At 39.7% G+C, this 21,249-nt stretch overlaps 1 protein-coding gene across 2 annotated transcripts in view; it reads left to right on the top strand.

The window, feature by feature from the left end:
• Positions 1-8,665: 8,665 nt before the first annotated feature.
• LOC137996325 (forkhead box protein C2-B-like) overlaps positions 8,666-21,249 on the top strand; it is a 34,587-nt gene continuing 22,003 nt past the window's right edge. The window contains exons 1-3 of one of the 2 annotated variants that reach the window (XM_068841736.1): positions 8,666-10,204; positions 15,067-17,364; positions 17,521-17,599. In XM_068841736.1, coding sequence (XP_068697837.1) covers positions 8,824-10,204; positions 15,067-15,179 — 1,494 coding nt within the window. In that variant the 5' untranslated portion in view covers positions 8,666-8,823 and the 3' untranslated portion in view covers positions 15,180-17,364; positions 17,521-17,599. Of the gene's footprint in view, positions 10,205-15,066; positions 17,600-21,249 lie in introns of both variants that reach the window. The other variant, XM_068841728.1, reaches the window with a different exon arrangement.

The following is a 21,249-nucleotide window of genomic DNA, read 5'->3' as shown; positions in this document are numbered from 1 at the left end:
GCAGTGTGAGAGATAATAGGGAAATTAATAACGCCCCAAGAAGGTGAAGTGTCTCCACTATTTTTGCAACTTGTTGTAGCTCACCACAATTTTGAAACAGTGGATGAAACCTATGTTCGTTTTGCCAGTCGCCCCGGCAATATACTCTTTCAAAAGTGCCTGCTTATTCTGAACGGGTAACGCACGATCGCTGACTCCGCAGAACATATAAAGTTTGTCAACCTTGTTTGTCTTCTGTCGAGCCTTTTCTTTAATTGTAACGGGCGAGTTCAAAATACAACTTGGGCCAACCTGAACCAACTTTTAAAGTCATGTTTCAGCATCACTCATGCCATCATCAGTTTAATCTACAAACCTTTCTTTCTTATATACGTTACAATTGGAGAACGTCTTTTTTAAATGTTGATAATGATTCTCGGGTTATGTTTATTCTCTAATCTGAACAGGGAAGGAAATCCCAAGTAGACACAGAAAACCTGTTTACTTGAAACGTTAAAAAAATAGTCCGTCGCTGCAGGAGCAAGTGAAAAATTCGTGATAAAATGTATCGTCCGAAATTGTTATCGTTTATTTGAACACGCCCATTTAAATTATTGGCAGGTGACATAGGTACTTTCCTTTCGAAAACAGAAACTGTTTACAATCTGTTTCATATTATACGTTGTAATAAATTTAAAAGTGTGAAGGAGGCCTGACTGTCTACTTGTGGTACTTGGCAGTTTGTGGCAAGTAAAACATGGTCTTAATGTCTCTTTACGGAAATCATCAAGTATCAGTTTTGGCTTTTCTTAGTGATGAGAACACGACAGTAAATATTTCTTCTCCTTTACAACTTATGGTAATGAAACTCAAGTGAGTCTCAGTGTTTATTTATCGCAGATGTCATGTTCGTTGATAAAGCGATATCCTATTTTTTTCTGCTTTTCTTGTTGTAATTTCAACAGTCACTGCTTCCAGTGGAAGAGCCTCGCTCTCAAATGTTAGTTTTACAATTTTTCTAAATCTGTGGTAAGACATAAAATTTCTTCTCTTTTAATATGTATCATCAAAAGGAAGGTAAGTGTACTTTTCGTTTTGTCCCTCGCGAAAGCCGAGTTGTTTTACTATTGTGACCTTGACTTAATAGGGTAGCAATTAATAACAGGCTTTCCCTCTGATTAACAGCCTTAATCCTTGACTTCAAATGAAACCGGTACCTAAGGCTTGCATGCAAGTGGTGAAAAATTTAATGCCTGTTGCTGACTCTTAAGGCGATCGCCCCGTCTCCTTGGCGCTCAAATAAGAAGTTAATAGGTATTTTCTTCACTTTTCACCAGGGGTATCCCTTTGGATCGGATCTTGTCTAGCCTCAGGCAGTGTTTGGTATGAATTAAGGGCGCGTTGTTGGGTGCCGTCATCACACAGCGGCGCTTATTAATCATCCAGGCTTGCTTGACCCTTAAAACCGTGATTACGATGTGTTTTCATTTCTGAATTGTTTGTTATGAAAAACTTTGATGTACAAGAGGACGATTAGCAAAGCAAACAAGCTACCTTTATGGGATGAAGCATAATGCGGAAGTTGGTAGCTTGGAGTCGTTTCAAGAAAGTGGTAGATTGGATGAGATGATGTTTTGTTACAGGACCTTTCACTATCAAAATAACATGCTGTAGATTTGAGTTGTGCTAAATTCCCAATTTGGCGTTGTAAGTGTAATCACTAATTCGAATAAGAGCGACCAGAACCTCAGTCCAATTTTGATGGCATTTCAAATTTCCATCATTGAAAATTAAAAAGAAATTGTTGCTAAGCGCAAGTCAAAGGTTAAGCCGGCTGATGAATTTTGTGATAATTGAGAACGGGAAGAACCTGCCCAAACACAGCAGTCGAATTTTAATTGCTGTGAATTGCGTGCTTCATGATCCACCAACATGCGAGTAATATAAATTTATCTTTGTTAGAACATATGGATGTTTACTTCCAACTGTTGAATTACACACCCATGGAGCCCTTTCTGTTGCGCGCCGTAGTGTGCACTGATTTATCTGGGGGACTTATAGCTGTGTGATATAATCCGCAGGGTAACGTTACCGGCTTCCGCACAACATTTCGCGGCTTGTGGTCGAATTTAAAACTAAATTTGGTGAAGTGAGTTTCACATCAGCTTGTTTTATTGGATTACATTTTCATGCCAGTCGGCGGTTTTCTTATTTTCTAACGACTTAAAGTTCCCGACCAACAACTTTTTCCGAATCTGCAAAAACGCTTAATTTTAAAATCCCTTTTCTTTAAACTGAGGTATTTATTATCAAGCCAATGACGAGATGACGTTGGAGCTCTCCCCTTAAACAATTGTATTGTTACTATCGTAATATTTATCAAGCAATTGCGATGGATTGTCTGTGAAACTTATCTGTTTATAATTGCGTGCCGTCACTAAAGAGATATACGCATAGTGCAGATTGTTTCCTTTTGAGACGTTTAGGAAGTCAAGCCCAGCGTACCTCCTTACCGTATTTGCGGTCAAAAGCGATTTTTTTCATATGGGAAATAGAATTAATGCGTGATTCCAGCACGTCCACACATCAAAATAGTCCACTACACGATGGTGTTATCATATTTAATAAGTAATCTGTTTATTGAAGGCGAAGTGAAATTTTTGTAAGGCTCACAGATTTCTCATGAATATTTTGTACAATTTCGTGTCAATTGAAACAACCGTTCTTTGTAGAACTCGACGGAATTAATACAGCTGTATTATAAGTACAGGACCGGCTTTCACTAAGGCTCCTCATCAAGATATATTACAGTTCTTCGAGTTAACCCTCTAATAAGATAGAAAGGTGCATTACTGGGCCAGGAGGCTTATTGCTATTGTGGGGAACAGTTTTAATTTTTATCAAATTAAGATTATTGTGAAAAAAAAAAAAAAAAAAGAAAAAGAAAAGACGGAGGAAGGTGTTTGCCGAAATACATCAATGAAAGGTAATAAACGTAGCAGTACCTAAACTTGTAAAATTGCAATGAATTGTACTCCATATTTTTTGTTCGAATCTTGAAATTTATTGTTTACTTGGAGGTTTTTCTATGAGGTAGTTCTGTAAGTTGTTAGCCAATGAGAAGGCTAGCAAGCAAACAAGAAATTTAACAGTTGCCATCTTAGGGAATGAAGTGGCACAACTTAACGGGACAACGAAAAAACAAACTTAGTCTTGTTTCACTTTGTTTCAAACTGTGCGCTATTTACAGTATGACGGTTTCCAATTTGGCTGTTACGAACCATTCTCAGAATTTAACCATTTTTAGCGGACTCAAACAACCTCGTGTTCTCTCCGAGCGAGGCTTTTGTTTCGGAACCGAACTATCAGTCCACGGGAACCAGTAGGGCATGCCATATCTGCGCCCTGGCCCTCTTTTTGGATATGAAGTGATTTGATACGTTGATTTCATGTTTAAAGTCATTGCATTGAACTGTCTTCTTCTCGGCAATTGACACAAAGTAATAGCAATCACTCTTTGCTCGGGTAAGACACACTATCATTAGCACTTAAATGCATTGGACTCACTGGACTCCCGAACACATGTGTTCCAAAACCTCACCGCTGCCGGAAACTTCTTAGCATGAGACAACTGTTCCTCACTGTTGAGTTAGAAGGCAAGTGAATGAAACTGGGCGGATACTATCAATGTCTTATCCAACCGTTTTTCTCAGCGAGAATGGAGGTCAAATAAAAACAGGACCAACTCAAAGATCTGTTTTCGATAATTCGGCAAATGATAATTGGTTTTTGCGTTATCCAGCCGTTATAACAGGACAAGAATGAATCTTTCAGGTGAGAAGGACCAACTTGATGGTTTGAGAACTGAAATAGTGGCGAAAATGGTTGTGTCTGTGACATATGGTTTTGGTTACGTGTTCAGAAACTTACAATTGAGGACTTTCGTCAGCAGGCTGTTTATCAGTTGGAAACGTCTTTGTCAGGACCGAATTAATTTAATATTATTCTTGGTCAGTTTTTGACTGCTTAAAAAGTAGTTTGTGGTTTGGAAAAATCAGTGCTTTTTGGTGGAACTTTATTAAGTCATGCTAACACTGGAGATACAGTGTGCCACTTGGGGACTATTATTATGCCCTCCGATTAATCAGTACGATCTGTTTTCTTTGCCAACTATTTGAACTGAGGAGTCCTTACGACCTCGAGACCGTTTTTGCTCGTCATGGATCTGATTTGCCATTTTGATTTATTTTGTATAGTGGCAATCAAGTCTCTGCTAACTGACAGATTAAGTAGTGAGTACATTGAAACATGTTAAAATCAGGATGGCAGTGAGGACTGAGGCGTCCCACACAGTTTCAGAGCTTGCGATTTTAAAAACGACTCTTTACCAATGAAAGCTGTGAAGTTAGCACCACTCTCTTTATATTTTCCCTTTCTTTTATTAAGGGACCTAGAATCTGATATGTGAAGCCATTTGTCTTGTTCGTTTTCTTATCCCATAGAGGTCGAACGGTACATTTCGGAAGGAAGGAATTTTGAAGTTGGTCCTCAAATTTCCCGGTGCTATTGCATTACTGCTCCAGAGTTAACAAAACTAGTATGTCAGGCGTGTAGTATCAGCTTGTTACGAGTATTAATGATATACTGAGAAATGCTAATAGAAAGTAACTCTGGAGTAAATGCCTGCGAACGGTGTTCCGGCACACTGACATGTACTTCCAGAAGTTGAACTGACTTCGGCTACTGTTTTGATTAAGAACGAGCAATAGTAAAACCGTTTTGGGCATCAAAGAACAATATTGACATAGATCTCGAAAACCTAGAAGTTTCACTGTTCGCTTATAAGGAGCACTCAGAAAAAAGCCACAAAAACATTTTTTTCCCTTGTAAACAATCGAGTTATAGTGACACAAATATTTAACAAATTCTCCGCCTCAGGCGTCAAAGGTGAAGCTTTAATTGAGATGTGAGGGCAAAAAGCAAAAAAAAGAAAACAAATTTATTGAGCGATTTGTGGTTTATTTTCCCACGGTACATTTGATCCATATTGACATTTGCTCAATAACAAAAAATTCAAGCTGCAGTCTAAATTGAGCATAAGTGATTGATTACACCAGTGTTGTAATCTGTTTGCTGCTGTTTTAGGAAAGTGGCGTAGAATAAAAGGCAACAGATCAAACAAACATCCTAATCTATTTCTAGACTGAAATCGCCTTAAAGCTTAACTAGTGACTTAACAAAATCTATTATAATAATGGCTAAGAACGGAGACAAACGACTGAAATAGTATTAAAGTGCCTAGGTCACTGGGACCTATTGAACTCGGGAGTAAATACCCAAGTAGCCCCATTTTTGCTCTCAAAAAAATGTCAATATTGACTAAAACTTTCAGGTAAGCTATTCGTAATAGGTGTCTGTGGGAACTTCTAGACGTTCTTTTCCCACGGTAGATAAAATGGAGAATTCGTGCGTTTCTAACTCTTATGTGGCGCGAACTTGATTGCGTAGGTGAACAACTTGCCGGTAGCGGCAAACTAGTAACAACCTTTGACGTGCGAGAAAAGGTCAGTTTATACTAAGGTGGAAATAATCCGTGTTCGAAATGCAAGCATTGGACTGTTGTTTATACTCTTCAGAAAAGATGTCCAGAATGTTATTTCTCATCTTAGCAGAAGGCACCTGTGCTCGCGTGCTATAAGTAATAGTGTTCGTGAGGTTTTTTTGCGATTAAGAAAGTGGACGTGACATGAGCACTTGCAACTACTCGTTGCTGTGGAGACCAAAATATTTTAGATAACGAAGTTCGATGAAATTGTCTGGAAAGTGTTCCAAAGATAAGCGTAGAGCTTTCTGTTCAATCTGGTGATTGTGGTTCCGTTATGCAGGATATTCCCATGCCTTGCACCCAAATACAAATTCCTCCCTTGAATATCGTGGCCATATAGTCATCTCCTATTTATAGATGATTCGAATCAGGAAATTCGAAAGTGTTCCAACTTATCCATTTCACTTAGTATTTCCTAGCTATGAATCCACGGTCTTGGATTTTGTTGTGGAAATTGAAAAAAAAAAGAATTGCTCTGCTTGTGTTTTTTATCGTTTGCTTACCATACGTGAAGCTATTCGCAAAGCCTCTTCTATACCTGTTTCTCCGGACGAATATCATAAAATATGAACTACATCCCTAGCCTCAATTTAGGAGATTTAAATAAAAACGACGGTAATCTCTTAGACTGTAGAATACCGGCTTTTTAGAGACTTTTTACACTCTATTTCCCGACTCAGGATAGGCTATTTTTAGGCCAAAAATGTTTGCTAGACGGACAAATTAAATATCGAAAGAAGATTGAAAAGGCTCAATGTTCCACAGTGAAGGAGAAAGCTGGAAGTTCGTCAAGGAAGGATTACCCAACTGAGCCTTGTCTTTCTGAGACAGCTTTATTCGTGATCTTTTGGAATTCGAGACAGATATAATTTGATCTTGCATTCTTCTCGGTCAAGGCTGTCTCTTCCTCAGTCAGCCAAGTGATCTCCGGCTCTTTGACTGCTTATAACTTTTTTTTCCATTTTCGGTAGCTGAATCATCAGTGATCTTCTTGATGGAGTTTTTCTTTCTGGTCCTTTTCAATTGATGTTACTTGTTTAAAGCTTAGACCTTTGTATGATTTGAATTTGCTTCTCTGCCACTTTTGCCCAAAGCGGTTTTTTTACGTTTACAGGTGTATCCAGGTGACACATTCATTAAACAAGACTGTTTTTATTCAATGTGTATCACAGATTAGTCGTGGGCCCACAGACTACATTAGAAATGACGCCCCCTTTTGTAGTTTTACGGGGCCGACATCGAGGGAGAACATCACTCACTGAATGATACCATCTCAAGAGTACCCAAAAAATGTAGAAAATCCAAAGCGGAGCAAAGCAGGCATATTTCTGAATTGAATCAGGCATTAACATAAGATTGGCATATCTGTAGTTAAGCAATAACGCCAGGATGAAGAAGTGAACCAACACCACCCTTCATTCTTATGTCACTCCGAACATGGTTAGCCAGGTGTTAAACGGAAAAACTCGATCATCGGAAGGAAACTTTTACTTATAGAAACAGTCAAAACAAGGCCACGTTCACCACCGCAGCTCTTGACCCTAAGACCTTTCTTTGTCTCAGCTAACACGTTTGATAATTGCTATGCTTGAAGCGTTCCGTGCAATATCAAAAATGCCTGATAGCTGTGGTGTGATACTGAATTTAATACCCCTTTTGATGACATGCTAACCTGGGTGAACCTACGCAGGCTCTGACGCAAAATCCTTTCAAACCTTGTGCAATTCTAAAACAAAATAGCTAAACATCTCCTATTACAATCTAGCCCAAATTCCTTACAGTTGAAACCATTTCTTCACTCTTCTGTTTTTGCGCGGGGAACTCTTTAGATCTTTTTCTTTTTCTAAGCGCATGTGACTTATGTCAGCGAAGGACTTAGCAACAATAAGATGAAATTATTCTATTTTCAGTTTCCCTTGTATTTTTAGCTCAGCTTCAACCTTTGCTCGCTAACGAGTGCAAAGGACAACTTTATCCACTCGCTCTTGTCATAGACAAACCACCATTCAGGGGGAAAAAAGGAGAGAAAATTGAACAGTTCGACATTTAACGTTTTATTCAATCAATTGCACTAGAAAACCCAAAGGAAGCGATAAGCAACTGACAAGCTATCCATAAGTCAATCAACGAGACGTGAGTGCTGACTACAAGTTATGTTAATCTACTATTCATTATCGCTACAGATAAGCCCTTGGACAGTCACGCCTACTGACAGTACTGTCAAAGAACAGCCGAATCAAATCTCACAGATCCTGAGCTCTCATTGTGTGCTGCGTCAGATAGTCTCATAACTTCTGATTATTTCCAGCCCATATCGAAAGCCGATTTTGTGATGAGTCTATTAAATTCCCGAGTGCCCAATAATCTGCTGTCTGCCCGATTCTCTGTGTTCTTTTTCTGACTTTCTAGTGTGACACTCGCAAAGTCTTGAATTTGTCATCTTTGTTTTCTTTCGCGTCAGTTAACAATTACGGTTAAGTTCTTGTTTTTTCAGGGTTTCCCCCTTAATTTTTTCCCTTTTGGATAAAAATTCAAACGTTCAATTAATGAACCAGAAATCATTTATGGACATTAAAAAGCGATGTACCCCACATGTTTCGGGTATTCACTTCTCTCCTTGTCAGTTTTCCAGATGGTTCTCTATTGTCCCCTTAAGGCACAAACTTAACTAAAACACACAGCGCTAGCCTTTCTTAAAACCGATTTGTAGTGTGGATTGTCGGAAATCATTGTCTGAACTGAACATGCCCGGTCAAAGTACCCTCGCATGATTTTGCGATTCAACAATATACTCCGTTACAAGCAATTAGTACTTTCGTTTCGGGCTGTCGCCCCCGCGCCAATACTTTTTGGCAGCAAACACCTTTCATAAGGTGAACAATTGCCACTTGTTGAAATGGTGTTGACAGCAGAAATGATGCAATTGGTTGGAAAGGTAAAAGCCTCTGAAACGGCATCATCGTCGGGTTAATGGAGTAAGTGACTGTGTGTGGCCCAGAGATAGGAGCGCTCACGGTGATTGGCTAGCGGATAAAATTGCATAACCTGGAAGCTATATTAACTGGTGTAATTTGATCAAGGTGACAAACGAATTTACATCTTATTACAGCGTGTCTATCTAGCGCGTGACTCGCACAAATAGCCAGTTATCAATCAAAGTGCATGCAAGGACGCTTTTATCAAATCATTTACGTCCAGGTTGAAAGCGTGCACCTTCGTAGAGAATTACAGGAGCTGTGATGTCAATGTACCCTTATCCCACTAACTCGGCTGCCGCTAACAACAACATGATTGCGCCTATTTACGGAAATCAAGGCTATGAATTTTATCGAGCCGGTGCGTCCCCTTATTCTTCGGTTCATTTTCCCATGTATCCCGCACACGGACAGTATCAAGCGAGGCAAGATCGCCTTTATCCTCCTATACCGCACGCTCAACGTGTACCACATCAGAGACACGAGATGGTCAAACCGCCGTATTCTTACATTGCGCTGATTGCAATGGCTATACAGAGCGCACCAGAGAAGAAAATAACACTCAGTGGAATATATCAGTTTATCATGGACAGATTTCCGTACTACAGGGAGAATAAGCAAGGCTGGCAAAACTCGATTCGACATAATCTTTCCCTCAATGAGTGCTTCGTGAAAGTGCCAAGGGATGATAAGAAACCTGGTAAAGGAAGCTTCTGGAGTTTGGATCCTGAGAGTTTAAACATGTTCGAGAATGGAAGTTATCTTCGAAGAAGAAAGCGCTTCAGAAAGAAGGACAAGACACTATCGGAGAACAACAATACTGCCGAAAACCAAGACAAAAAAGACCACAGCACTTCCGCCGACACGAAGACAACAAGCTCAGAAAGTCCAACAACAACTTCCGCTCCAAAAGAAAAAGCTAAAGAGGGTGAGAAATCTTCCGCCAGCGCGCAAACCGCACGCTCGGAATCTCGTGAATCGTCAAAAACTGACCTTAGTAAGACGCCCGCAGCAAAGGCAAGCCCACCATCCTGCAAAAGAGAGTGCATGATTGGTTCTGAGGATAGTGAGATGCCAGCCAGTAGATCACCGGGTGAAATTAGCGAAAATCATGGCTCTTCTACGCCGCCATCATTCCCCACAGTTCCACCATGTACCATATACGAAAACGCATACACGATGAACTACCCGTCTTATCCACAGAACAGTCAGCAAGCCAATGGCAGCTACTCGGGTGCACCGTATGCAGTTTGTCACTCGCCTACCTATGCCAGCACTAACACACCCAGTGGAAGAGGCTATGTTCATAGGTACGAGACTCAGATGGGTTCGGACCATCCTGCCATGGTCTCTGGCCGATACTCACCACATCTGACTCATTACAATCAACAAACCACCCAGAATCCGCATGTTGAAGACCTACCCGTGCACCGCCAACATCACGGGCAATACGCTGGCGAGTACGAACCCACAGCGCACAGACCCGGACAATGGTACTCTTCTTCAGGCTATTCAGGCAGCGAGCCACCAGTTACGAGCTCCCATGGCAATTGCTTTCCCAATGTGCGCGAGATGTTTGAGTCCCAGCGACTGATCGCTCCCTCTGGACAAGCCAGTGTACCGGCGGCCATGCAAGGCAGTCAAGGTCAGTTTGGAAGTACTAGTGCCTCTTATCACGCATCTGTGGCGTCGGTGCCTCAGTACGCTCTCTGATCAGTCTTTCAAAACAGTTAAGAATAGTTGTCCTTAACTGATACAGGACACTTTGAGGTTTAAGAACGGAAACCTTTCTTACAAAGCTGTTTAGCTAACTGAGTTGGAATTGAACACTCGGGACAGATGTGTACAGAAAACAGAAATATAATATGCTGGCGAGATGTTATTTCGAAGTGTAATGACGGAGAAAATACTATCAAAAGTTAAAGCTACATGCGTGGCACACTAAGAGCTGGGCTTTTCTCATGTAATATAAAAATTTCTTCTTCACCGCCAAGCAGTTTGACAGTTGATTTGAATACTAGTGAAGTTTGTTTTTAGTGAGGCTTAACGCCAACAACGATTGTTTTCTTTCAACTCGCTCATCACAAGTGTTTCTGTGTCACCCACCGTGCTCGCGGTCGGTATGGGTGAAAGAGCATTCAAACCCCGCTAAAAAGCTCGTCGTCTAACCAGGTTTTAAAAACCGCAATCCTGTGACGAAGAATAACACGCAATTCGTGGTTATCAGTTATCTGTATTTGATTTTGGCGATAGAAAATTTCGCAAATCCTCTAAAAGACGGTCAAGTGGTCAGTCGGTGCAAGGGTGTGTTGATCTATCTCCTTCCAAAGTAGTTTTCAAATCAGACGTAAACTAGCAGTTATGTTTTTGATTATCATTTCAGATCAAGTGCAGGAAAGACCTCGTAAATAAGCGCTTAGGTGTAAATGCCAATGAAAGATTTTGTTTGGATATTTAATGGCGTAGAGTACTATTTTACAAGCTGATTCCGTCTTGTGTAAAATCCTAAGAATAGGCAAAAGCGATTAGTTAACTTAGGGCAAATTAGACATTGTACATTAGAATGTGCTTCTGTTTTTATCCACACGATTTCCCACAAAACAGCATTCCTGTTCTGCCTGATTTACGCGGATTTTTTTTTACAGAATAAATTGCTCCAAGCGTTGGTTATTTTGTCAGGTTTTTTTCTTCCAAGAGCATGAATTCTTTGGATTAAGTAATCAATCACGCACCAAGTTGTATTTAGACCTGCGCCCTTATCCGTTCCCAAGTTGTTCTTGAGGCCTTAACACCGTAAGTGCTACAAAGGGTTCTTTTAACATTAAAGTCTGAACCAACAGAGAGTATGTTGGCGTGGACAACTGTGAAGGAATCCGAGGGGTTAAATCGTGAGAAATTCCACAAGTCCCCAACAACGGAATTAAAGGCTTATAATTCGCAGTAAGATCTCTTTATTGGTTTCACCTCTTCTGTAATCCTATCGTACTTGTCTTTTCATCGCAACCAAGGAACAGGAACTGAGGGTATTTCTTAATAATTTTTACTCAAAGCGTTCACGCAAGAAACAGGAAAAATTATTGCAATCGTGCTGCGTTCATTGTATGGTGATAATACATGGACGCGTGCCTCAAACCACTCGCTGGAGTCTTGATAAGGCGGTCAATCTTTTCATCAGCATTATCTTGCGGCGAGCCAAGTCATGTAATTGCTTCCTCTTTGAAACCCGGACCTTTTTGGAAAAAATTTCATTATTTAATGTTCCTCTCTTTCTTTCGGCATTCAATCACCGTGTTGCGCAGGAAATCAGCAATCACTTGTTGAGATTTGATCGTTAACATATGCGATAGGCAACTGTGCCCATTTTACTTCTGTTCTCATTGGTGTTGCAATTTTTACAATCTAAGAAAACCCTTACTGGTCTATACACTGCGTGCAACTGGTTTTTGTGGTTTATTGCTGATGTGAAATAATCTCGCTTGAGGTTTCGACACTCTGTAGTTGAACTAGTTTACTTTTCCGTTTTGCATCAGTTTAGGTGTAATTGTGAACGGGAAATATTTCAAGGTAGTGAAGTAACTTTAAGGAAAGGTCGCACCGCTTCATTTCTTTTATGTCAGTGAACGGATATGCTTTCTCCAATTTGCGATAGGCAAATCCTTTTTTACCCCTTTGAAGGGTGGTTATCAACCTTTTGGGCATTCCATGCCACGTTTAATGTGCGCCTTTTGCGTTGATTTGTGCTTGGGTTGGTCCCTAGAACGGGGACAGAGTAAGGAAGACCTTGAAAATTGAACATGAAGAATGACTACAGTGACCGAGCAATTAACAGCTAACAGTCGGTGGAAATATACTTCTTTCTGCTTACGAATTTGGCTTGAGGCTGTTGACAAGACAGATGCAAAATGATTTTTTTTTTGGCAAGGCGTAGAGTTCAATATCTAGTGTCCCTACAGTCATTATAAAGGGTCAAAGCTGGAGTCAGGATGTGTGAACCTTTAAATGCAACCGTCGTGTGGTCGACAAAAAAGAAAGGTGTATTTCTGTGTGACTTGAAGTCACACAGAAATACATCTGGAAATTGAACTTGTATGTGTGTTTCAGTGTCCTTTACCAGCAATTGAGGCACCTCAGTGAAGGGTTGAAGAAAATAGCATGTTCATGCCACTCCCTGCGCTCACATTCAAATCAATCTTGGTTGTCTGTAAGTTGCTGTAATCCGGCCATCGTCGCGACCTAAAATCCCCCTTAACAGTTTTGCTTGTTATTAATTTGTCCGAAACGAGACTCGATATTTAGACAATGAAGCTTAATCCCACAACAGTTCAGCTGGAGTCAGATAAAAGTGGTTTCTCTGAGTTGAATGTTTTCTTGTTATTAATAATTTTTTTCATTTAGTCCGTTCTGTTAAACTTTAGGTTCGGATTATGCAATCCCTACCAATTTAAGACGCCTTCTGGTAAAATGGTAACAAGATCACGCTCGAGTCCTTTATTTTGCATTGGAAGAACAGAAAAGTTTCTGTAGACTGACTCATGTGATAAGCCTTGCCGTCGTTTGCATTTTTATCGGGAACTTCGTATAAGATGCAATATTAAATAACTAAATAAACGTTTTCGTCTTGATAAAGAAATTTCTGTTAAACTTTAATATCATTGAAATTGTTGTTGCACCCCAGTTATCACTAAACATTTTTATTTCCTTCACAACTTAAAATAGTTCAAAACGTTCCCAGCGGCTCAGTTTATACCACATCACCATTTTTCAGCGAGCATGATATAATTTTGTCACGTTTTTTTATTACTTTTATCAAATTAAATAACACGATTTCACTGTCTTGCCTGTATGTGTGCTGAGCCCCTTGTTCCAGTAAATATCGTGATTGGATCTCACTCTGAGCCAGAACGTTTTCAGGGAAGAAGGCAATCTAAGTGATTCCCCGCTTTTCGACGTGTTCACTTTTTCCTCTCAGGAATGCTTGATAGCAAACAGCTTCAAAGAATGAAGCGTGCACCTCGGTGAGAATTTCATATCGCAAGGCTCAATTGATTTTCTGAAGGTATAAACCACCATGAGATCTCACTCAGTAAAACGTGTTAGAGCAGTCTTTTCGGAATAAAGTACAGCTTATGTGATTTCCCAGTCATCTCACGAATGTCCGAGTGCGAACAGCATCGAAACATGTAACTCGGATAGATTATCAAGCAATGGAGTAATAACAATTGCATAATTTAACTAATAGATATGCAGATATTAGCAGTGCAATACTATGCATTTTCCATTTAAATGTTGATTCTTTGGGTATTTAAATCAATGGCACGTCTCAAAACAATAATGAAGGTACAGTTCCTGAAGAGCTTATGGGTTTTCAAACAGATCACACTTGAGCTTCACCTGTAAACTAACTTTAATTTGTCCAACGGGCACAATGGGATACCTTGCATATGTCTACACCTTGTACATCAAACGGCTTACCTTTGACTGAACGTTCTGTTCTCTTTTTCGTATCATTATTTTGAATATTGGCTCTAAATACTTTTAAAATAATTCAAACCCTCAATGTAATAACAACATTGCACAGTCTTCGTTTGGGGAATAGGACGCCCAAGTTGTCAAAAGCCTGGAAAACTTTATCTGGTGGATAAGACTTCCAAATTATAACATATCACCAAACATATATATCCACTGTCCGCTTGGCTGTACTCAGGAATGTGTAAAAACCTCTCCTAGTGTTTTTTGGTGTATTCTTAAACGTTGGAGGTGAAGTTTTCTCGGGATAAATTTATGCAAGTTTTGATCAGTTTATAACTGTGTAATGCCTTAAAATATCAAGGCACACAAGTTCTCTTGCACAAGGCAGTAAATCGTGATATGGACGTCCAAGTGCATGACCTATGTAGTTTGTTGTTCAGTTTACTTTCTTTCTTGGTGATTTCAAGATTTGACACAATTTGTGAAAGTAGCGATTTTTTTTTTCATTGTTTGGGAATAAACCGCCAAGCAAATCTAGTCGTTGGAATTCAACCTACCACACACAGAATTCTTAAAATAGGCTATTCAAAACACATTTACCCTTTCCGTTAAGTTATCAAAACTCGTTTTTCTCTTTGGCTTCTGAAAAAGACGCCTATCTATTTACGCATGATTAGATTTACTGAATTTTAGTATATCAGCTTGAAGGAGACTATGTTTACCGATATAAAACGGTTATACCAATCTTTTATTTTTATAAAGTCTGTAAATGTTATAGTTGATAAATTAACGATTTGCCCAGCAAAGTTTGACGAGTCACTGAAGGTAACATTGTTGATACAATAACCAAAACCGAGGACGGTTTAGTGTGTGTGTGTGTGTGGCATTTTATTGGTTTTAATATGTACAGAGTTAATTGTAAGGAATCCAACCACATTCTTAACATGTGAGTAGTTTATGGCCTACAAAGAACCTGAAGTCATTCCACTCAGGAATGTAAAAGATCAAAATCAAATACCGTTTTTTTTTTCTTTCTAGTTGATGATACTGCAGCCAGTACATTTTATACCCTAACTGGATTCAACATTGCTCCTTCTTTGTTAGCGGAAGTGAAAGATAAAGTCGAAAAATGTGAACGACCTGAAAAGTAGTTGCTATTAAACATATTATTGTAAGTCATGTTTCTTCAACACCAGCCTCTGGTTCTAATCTTTCAGTTCAAAGATGATTTGAAAGCAGTGAAAATCTCATTTTGAAACGTGTTAAGCAAGCTTACCTCGGCTTGTTTTTTCGAACTCTACTGGTTTTGTTAAAGTTAGCTACGCTACGGCGTGCTTGCGTTTTGTGAGGCCCGGTTAAAGGCAGGCCTGTCTTGCTTGAGTATGTAAAGCGTTAAGTTTGATATAACGTTGCACGTGTTAGAGTCATCTGTAAGAAATATGCCGGGCCTTGTTTTCCGTTCGAAAATATTCGGCGTTGTGTTGATACCTTCGTTTTGAAACCCAAAAACAATCATTGCGGGCTTGAATGTAACATCAAAATATCATGACAGCGTCAAGGCGTAGAAAAAAGAACGCTCAGGATTTGTGCAAAGTTTATTTTTTGAGAAAACATGATTCAAAGTGCTGCAAAAACAGCATAACGAACAATATCTAGTTTAATTAGCGTTTAAATCTCTGTGTCAAACAGGATAAGAGTAGGAAATCTCTAAAGTCGTTTTCTTTCTGAAGAAATTAATGATTCGTTTCACGAAGACTCCACGGTTTCCTGTACTACTTATGGCATTAAAAGCATCTTAGCATTGTTAAATTGAAGCAACTTCACTGACGAGAGGTTAGGTGAAAACACAATGCCAGGTAGAAGATGCAGAGATCTTTATATTCTATCTGTTGCAGTTGTTATGATCTGTAAAATTATACGTTCCTTTTTGCATTAATCGGAGTTCATTTACTAGTTGCGTCATCCGCTGTCTTAACATTCAGGAAACACTTCGTCACTCATTTACACAATTTGTTGTCAATTGTGCGCTAAAAATTTTCGTAACCGTTAAATTTCGTGAAATTGTCTTTCTGCCGTTCCAGAAGCCCATGTCAGTCTATCTGTTGACTTAAGCTTTCCTTCGAATATAAAATATCGCACAAAATCAGTTCAAAGCATGTAACGTGTTCTTGTTTCAGTTGTCGTAATTGAACTTATGCGATTACAAACAAATTAAATGACAGCTCGCAACAGCGCCAAGAGAACCGCTAGCAATTAATCTGTCAGGTGAAGGCTGTTAACCTTAGGACTAGAGTACTATGAGAAATTCAGTTCTTGCTTAAACGCGTTCCAGAGCATCCGAGGTAAAATCGATTGCGTAAACTAAAATCTTCATCGCTTTAAAACTAACAGCTTTGTTTAAGTAGACCCCTTGACACGTTCAAGCTTGTGCTTCGTGTTTTTTTCATCTCCGTTTGCAATTTTATTTCGGTAAAATTACCGTTTTATATTAAAGAAAGGAAGCGGCGGATGTTTGAACAATTACTGTACTGCTAGAACTGTTATCTTCGTTTTGTGGGTGGCATTCGCATTAGGTCCAACTAAATGGTTCGGCCTCGGCTGAAGCTAAGATAAGACTGGCGAATTGCGATAGCCGTGTGGTACCTTCATTTGCAGTAGCATGCACAGTAGTAAACCGCTTTCTGTGTTGCATTTGGTTTGGCAAGGAGATTGCCACTCTTCTCCCCCCCTCCCCCCTATTTTTTGAAGAAAATTGAGTAAAACGTCTTGGAAAAGTTCATTACTAAAAATGATGTCTTGGGGCATTAAGTGTCGCTCTCCGATGTAATTGGCTATTCAGGTCATCAAAACACGTAGGCAGGTTAAAGGTTGCGGCTAACGCATCAATTAGGGTTTAAATCCTTTGACAAATTAGCCTCTCACGAAGGTAACTCTATATGTAGATATGATTTACTCGCAAAAGAAAACAAGCTAAAAATGCTTCTCTTGGAACTTTGGAAATATCAGATGTCACTCGTCCTTTTGTGTGGTACAGCGTTTTTACAATGGCTGTACATAAATTTCGTTAGTTCCTCATTCTTTGAACACGTGTTGCTGTAAGATCACAACGAGGAAAAGAGTTCTCAAGCCAGATGCCATTGTCTTGGTGAAAACGCAGGTGCGCACAGCTTTAGCGGTCCCCCTTATTTCAGATTTGGAGTAATGGAATAGAATTTCCACGTGCGGCGGCCTCATGGACACAGGAAGCAATCGAACATGAAACGTTCTATCATCTGTTACATTAAATACATCTGCATGCGCGCTCATTTCAACGTTTTAAAAGGGCGCTTTTCAAAGGTATTAAAAGCTGAAAGATATGCTCGGGTTGTTTATCATATCAGACCGCAATCTCTTGATCTCTTATCTCTGTTAGTTGAGAGCACTGCTCAGTCGTTTTTTTTGAAATTCGCGTAGAACATTTGTGTCAATAGCTGATGACTGGTTTTGCAACAGATTCAAGTCAAGGGCAGAATGAAAAAGAAGGGTGATTCTCAGAGAGAGGAGATAAAACGGATTTTCCTTCTCTTTGAAGGTTTGTTTACTTTCCTTGCATTGGAGTTTTAGTTATTGTGCATAATATAATGCAATTAAAAGAGAGAGGAATGATTTAAGTGATCTTTCAGTGGAGATCTTCTCGAGAATAATAGAATATTAATATAAGTCACTTCTGGGTTCCAGGTCTACCTCTTGTTCTCTTTGCATGGACACCCTGCTGAGGCTTTTGCCAACCATTCATAAAGAGTGACAAATTTGTTTCCACAAAAATGCTGGTTTGTAGTTTTAGGGGCGTCTTTTATGATCTAATCTGTTTATTCCAGTGTTGAGGAAGAAATGCAAAATGGTTTCTGGTAGGATCTGAATTCGGGTGAGTCACTGGAAAATGAACATAGCAAATATTCGGAGGTTCTCTAAATAGGATCAAAAGGATGCGCCTTAAGTTAAATGGGTTCATAATTATAAGTAGCGTAAAAATAACTTTTCATGCCAAATGCCCCCTTAATGAGAGACCCATATCGTGCCTCTTGCCAGAGACCCACCCATGCAGCTTGGTTGTCTATGCAATCAACACCTTACTCTTGGGCCTAAAATAGGAAATTTGAAAACAGTTTATTTCAGGAGCCTGTTTATCGTAGTTTTGCCAAAACTCGTAGTCAGATCGCGATGAGCAATTTCCGGATTCCTGCCGGACACCTCACACCGTTAACAGAGTTGATGGGTACCTCTGAGGTGGGTCTTCTTTAAGGGCGTGTCAGTCACCCGTGATGAAAGCTTCTGACATGTTCACAGGAGAATCATGGGTGGATTGTTAATGGTTGTTGAAGAGTGTCAAACTGCCAGGTTGATGAAATTCCTTCCTGCTAAATTATGCTAAGTTACTGGAGCCTTGACACCTGACTTAGGCATTGGCCCTACAGGTTTTAACCGATTAATTTCTCATCAGCTATAGGATTGGCCTGCCACGGTTTCAGGCATTCATATCCTGAGAAGAGAAAAACATCACTACAATGAAAGAGGTTGCGAACTGGAACTTCTTTTATTCCTTCAACGATTTTCGCCTTTCCTGCAAGCTAAGGACCTAAACGGAATAAGCAACTGTTAATAGGCTAGTTTCGATTTGTGCAGCACCAAGAGAACAGAGTCGAGGTTCAGGGGAATAATTTGCATTCTCCTTTGTTTTGAACAAAACAAAATGCTAATTAACCTCCTGAACCTCGACTCTCTTCTTTTGTTGCTGCACAGTTCGAACCTAGCCTATTAAACCTTTGGAGAAATTTGTCACCTTTTCTACGGAAAACTCAGGATTTTTCAATCAGAGTATCGCTTAACCACTGGATTATGAAAACAGAGAGTTGTATTAATGCAAGAATCGAGAAGGAAGTTGATATCATGCTTTACCTCTTTAATTGCCTTAGTCTTTAAACGCGTCAGTTCTAACGAAGAGAGATACACTTGTTTGGTTAAGTAACTGTGTAGCTACAGTTAACCATGACAAGTAAGCTAAAAATTGAAAAGTACGGTGCGTTTTATGAAACAGAACGTGTTCTTTTCTTGTAAGTTGGAGACGCCGATAGTTGCAAACTCGCACGTGAAAGAGTCACTAAGGCTAAGCAAAGAGTTTTTTTCTTGTAAACATTTGCAATCGGCGTCGATTATTGTTTGATAAGGTGGTTTTGTTAACGCGAATAAGACAGTTTTTCCTTTAAACTCAAACTGCAATGCCAAATTCTGTTGAACTACTTGGGCCCCAGATTTGTCAAGAATTTTCAACATGAACGATGATAATAAATGAGCATTTTTAGTACATGACCGTGAATGTTGCACTTCCTTTCGAATGGTCGCATCATTAAGATGTAAGAAATACCATGTTGTACTACCACTGATAGTGGTAAGTGAATTATTCGTTTCGTGTTCCCCAATCAGTTCTTGCCTTATAATGCTACTAATACGGCTTGTTTGGGTGGCGGAATTCAGTTCCCTGACCGGCACGTTTTTTCTAGCGGACTGAAAGGTTAAGTCGTATCCGTTCATAATCTGATGAAAGGAGGGCTTTAACATATCATTGTGGTGGTGCACATTGCAAAGACATTTGTGTATTTTGTCTTCTTTTAATTTAGGGTAACTTCAAGCAAAAGTAATGCAGATAGCTCCACTCCCCCAAAATGTCGTTTTTATACAACTGACATTTTCAAACAGTTATTTTCTGGCTCTGCTTTTGTGTGGTCTCAGACACGTACGATATTTGTTTAGTGTACATCCTGCAGCAGGTACCCGTTGAGCAGCATTTTTAGCGGGTCCTTTGTCACTTGTAGTTGGGCCCGAAATACAGCCAGTGCACTTTGAACCTTTTGTACATGTGTTAAAATAAATCGAGCTGACATAATTGTGACAGACGAAGAAAAGGTTGGGAGTGAATGAGAGGGTCAAGGCAAAAGGCTGCTGAAATATTGGAATGCTCAAAATTCCTTTCCATATAAAGATTTGCCCTGATGTGATGTGTGGCAGCAAAATTCCTGAAGTGAAAAAGAGGAGCCAAAGCAACGTTCCAGCAAACGGAATTTGACTAGACATTATAAATCGATTCTACTGCATGGAAAACATTAGCCCGTATTAGAACGTCTGTTTCATGTCGAGCAAAGACGAACTGGGGTTTTGGCATTTTTCATTGACTTGCTTTAGCTAATTCCTTGAGTACATTGCCTTTTTATTGACAGAACTGCAGAGAAAATTCATCTAAAAAGTCTTTCGTACACAGTCTGTAGTCACGGAAAGCCATCTTCAAACAGGAGTCGTTCTTCAAACTAATTTTTAGTAAGTGGACTTTTGGTAGCCCTCTTTTGCCCTCCCGTCCCCCTCTTCTTCCCCGCCCTAGACGGGAAAGGCAAGACCGGCTTCTATTCTGAGGTTTTCGCCTCATTAGAAAAGCTCGCCCATTTGTAGCCCTGGCAATTTTCAGACGATGCTAACTAAAAACAAATAATTATCTCTTGTGTTTTGTAGCCATGATTTCTTTGACAACAGTAGCCAATGCGCATTGTTTTTTGAGCAAACAGAGCTTCAGATATCCTTCGTGATAAATGAAAAACAACTGAAAGGTCAGACGGTGACTATAATTGTGAGTTATGTGAAAAAAAGGACTATTTTTGTACCGAAATAGCTGTCAAAACTGTCGAATTCCTGTCCAAAAATAGTTCTTGGATCACTGAAGAATTACTGGAACGTGTTTCTGCAGATCAAAGCTACCTGCTCTTTCCTTCAGTTTTGTTGCCGTGAGAGTTTGCCTTTCCGTTGATATTTGTCTCAGTTGTCTCGGTGTATGATATGCTACTGGCCTAGTGTACATGATTGTATCCTCTCCTTGCACTCCATTTCTATGAACTTTTTGAATATCTCCTCCATTGCTTTCCAATCAGTCACTCTATGAATAGCAAACGTGTGACTTGCTCGTGAAAGGAGGATTTTCTTGGTCATCCCACTCCGTCTCTTTGAAACTTAAGGTGTCCCGTTAACTCCCATCCCAATTAGTTAATCGCAGTTTTGGAAACGGTACATTTCCGCCTGATCAAAGTTCAAGAACCAAATTGTCAAATATGGTGCATGCAGGAGAAAGAAAGCAATTGGTGGATGCTGCAAAAGAAAGCCAGGATGCGAAACCCATTAGATTTGCGCACAAATGCTGCCAGT

The sequence above is a fragment of the Montipora foliosa genome, chromosome 1 (assembly GCF_036669935.1).
Source record: "Montipora foliosa isolate CH-2021 chromosome 1, ASM3666993v2, whole genome shotgun sequence".
Taxonomy (NCBI): domain Eukaryota; kingdom Metazoa; phylum Cnidaria; class Anthozoa; order Scleractinia; family Acroporidae; genus Montipora; species Montipora foliosa.
This window is presented reverse-complemented; position numbering and strand designations above follow the sequence as displayed.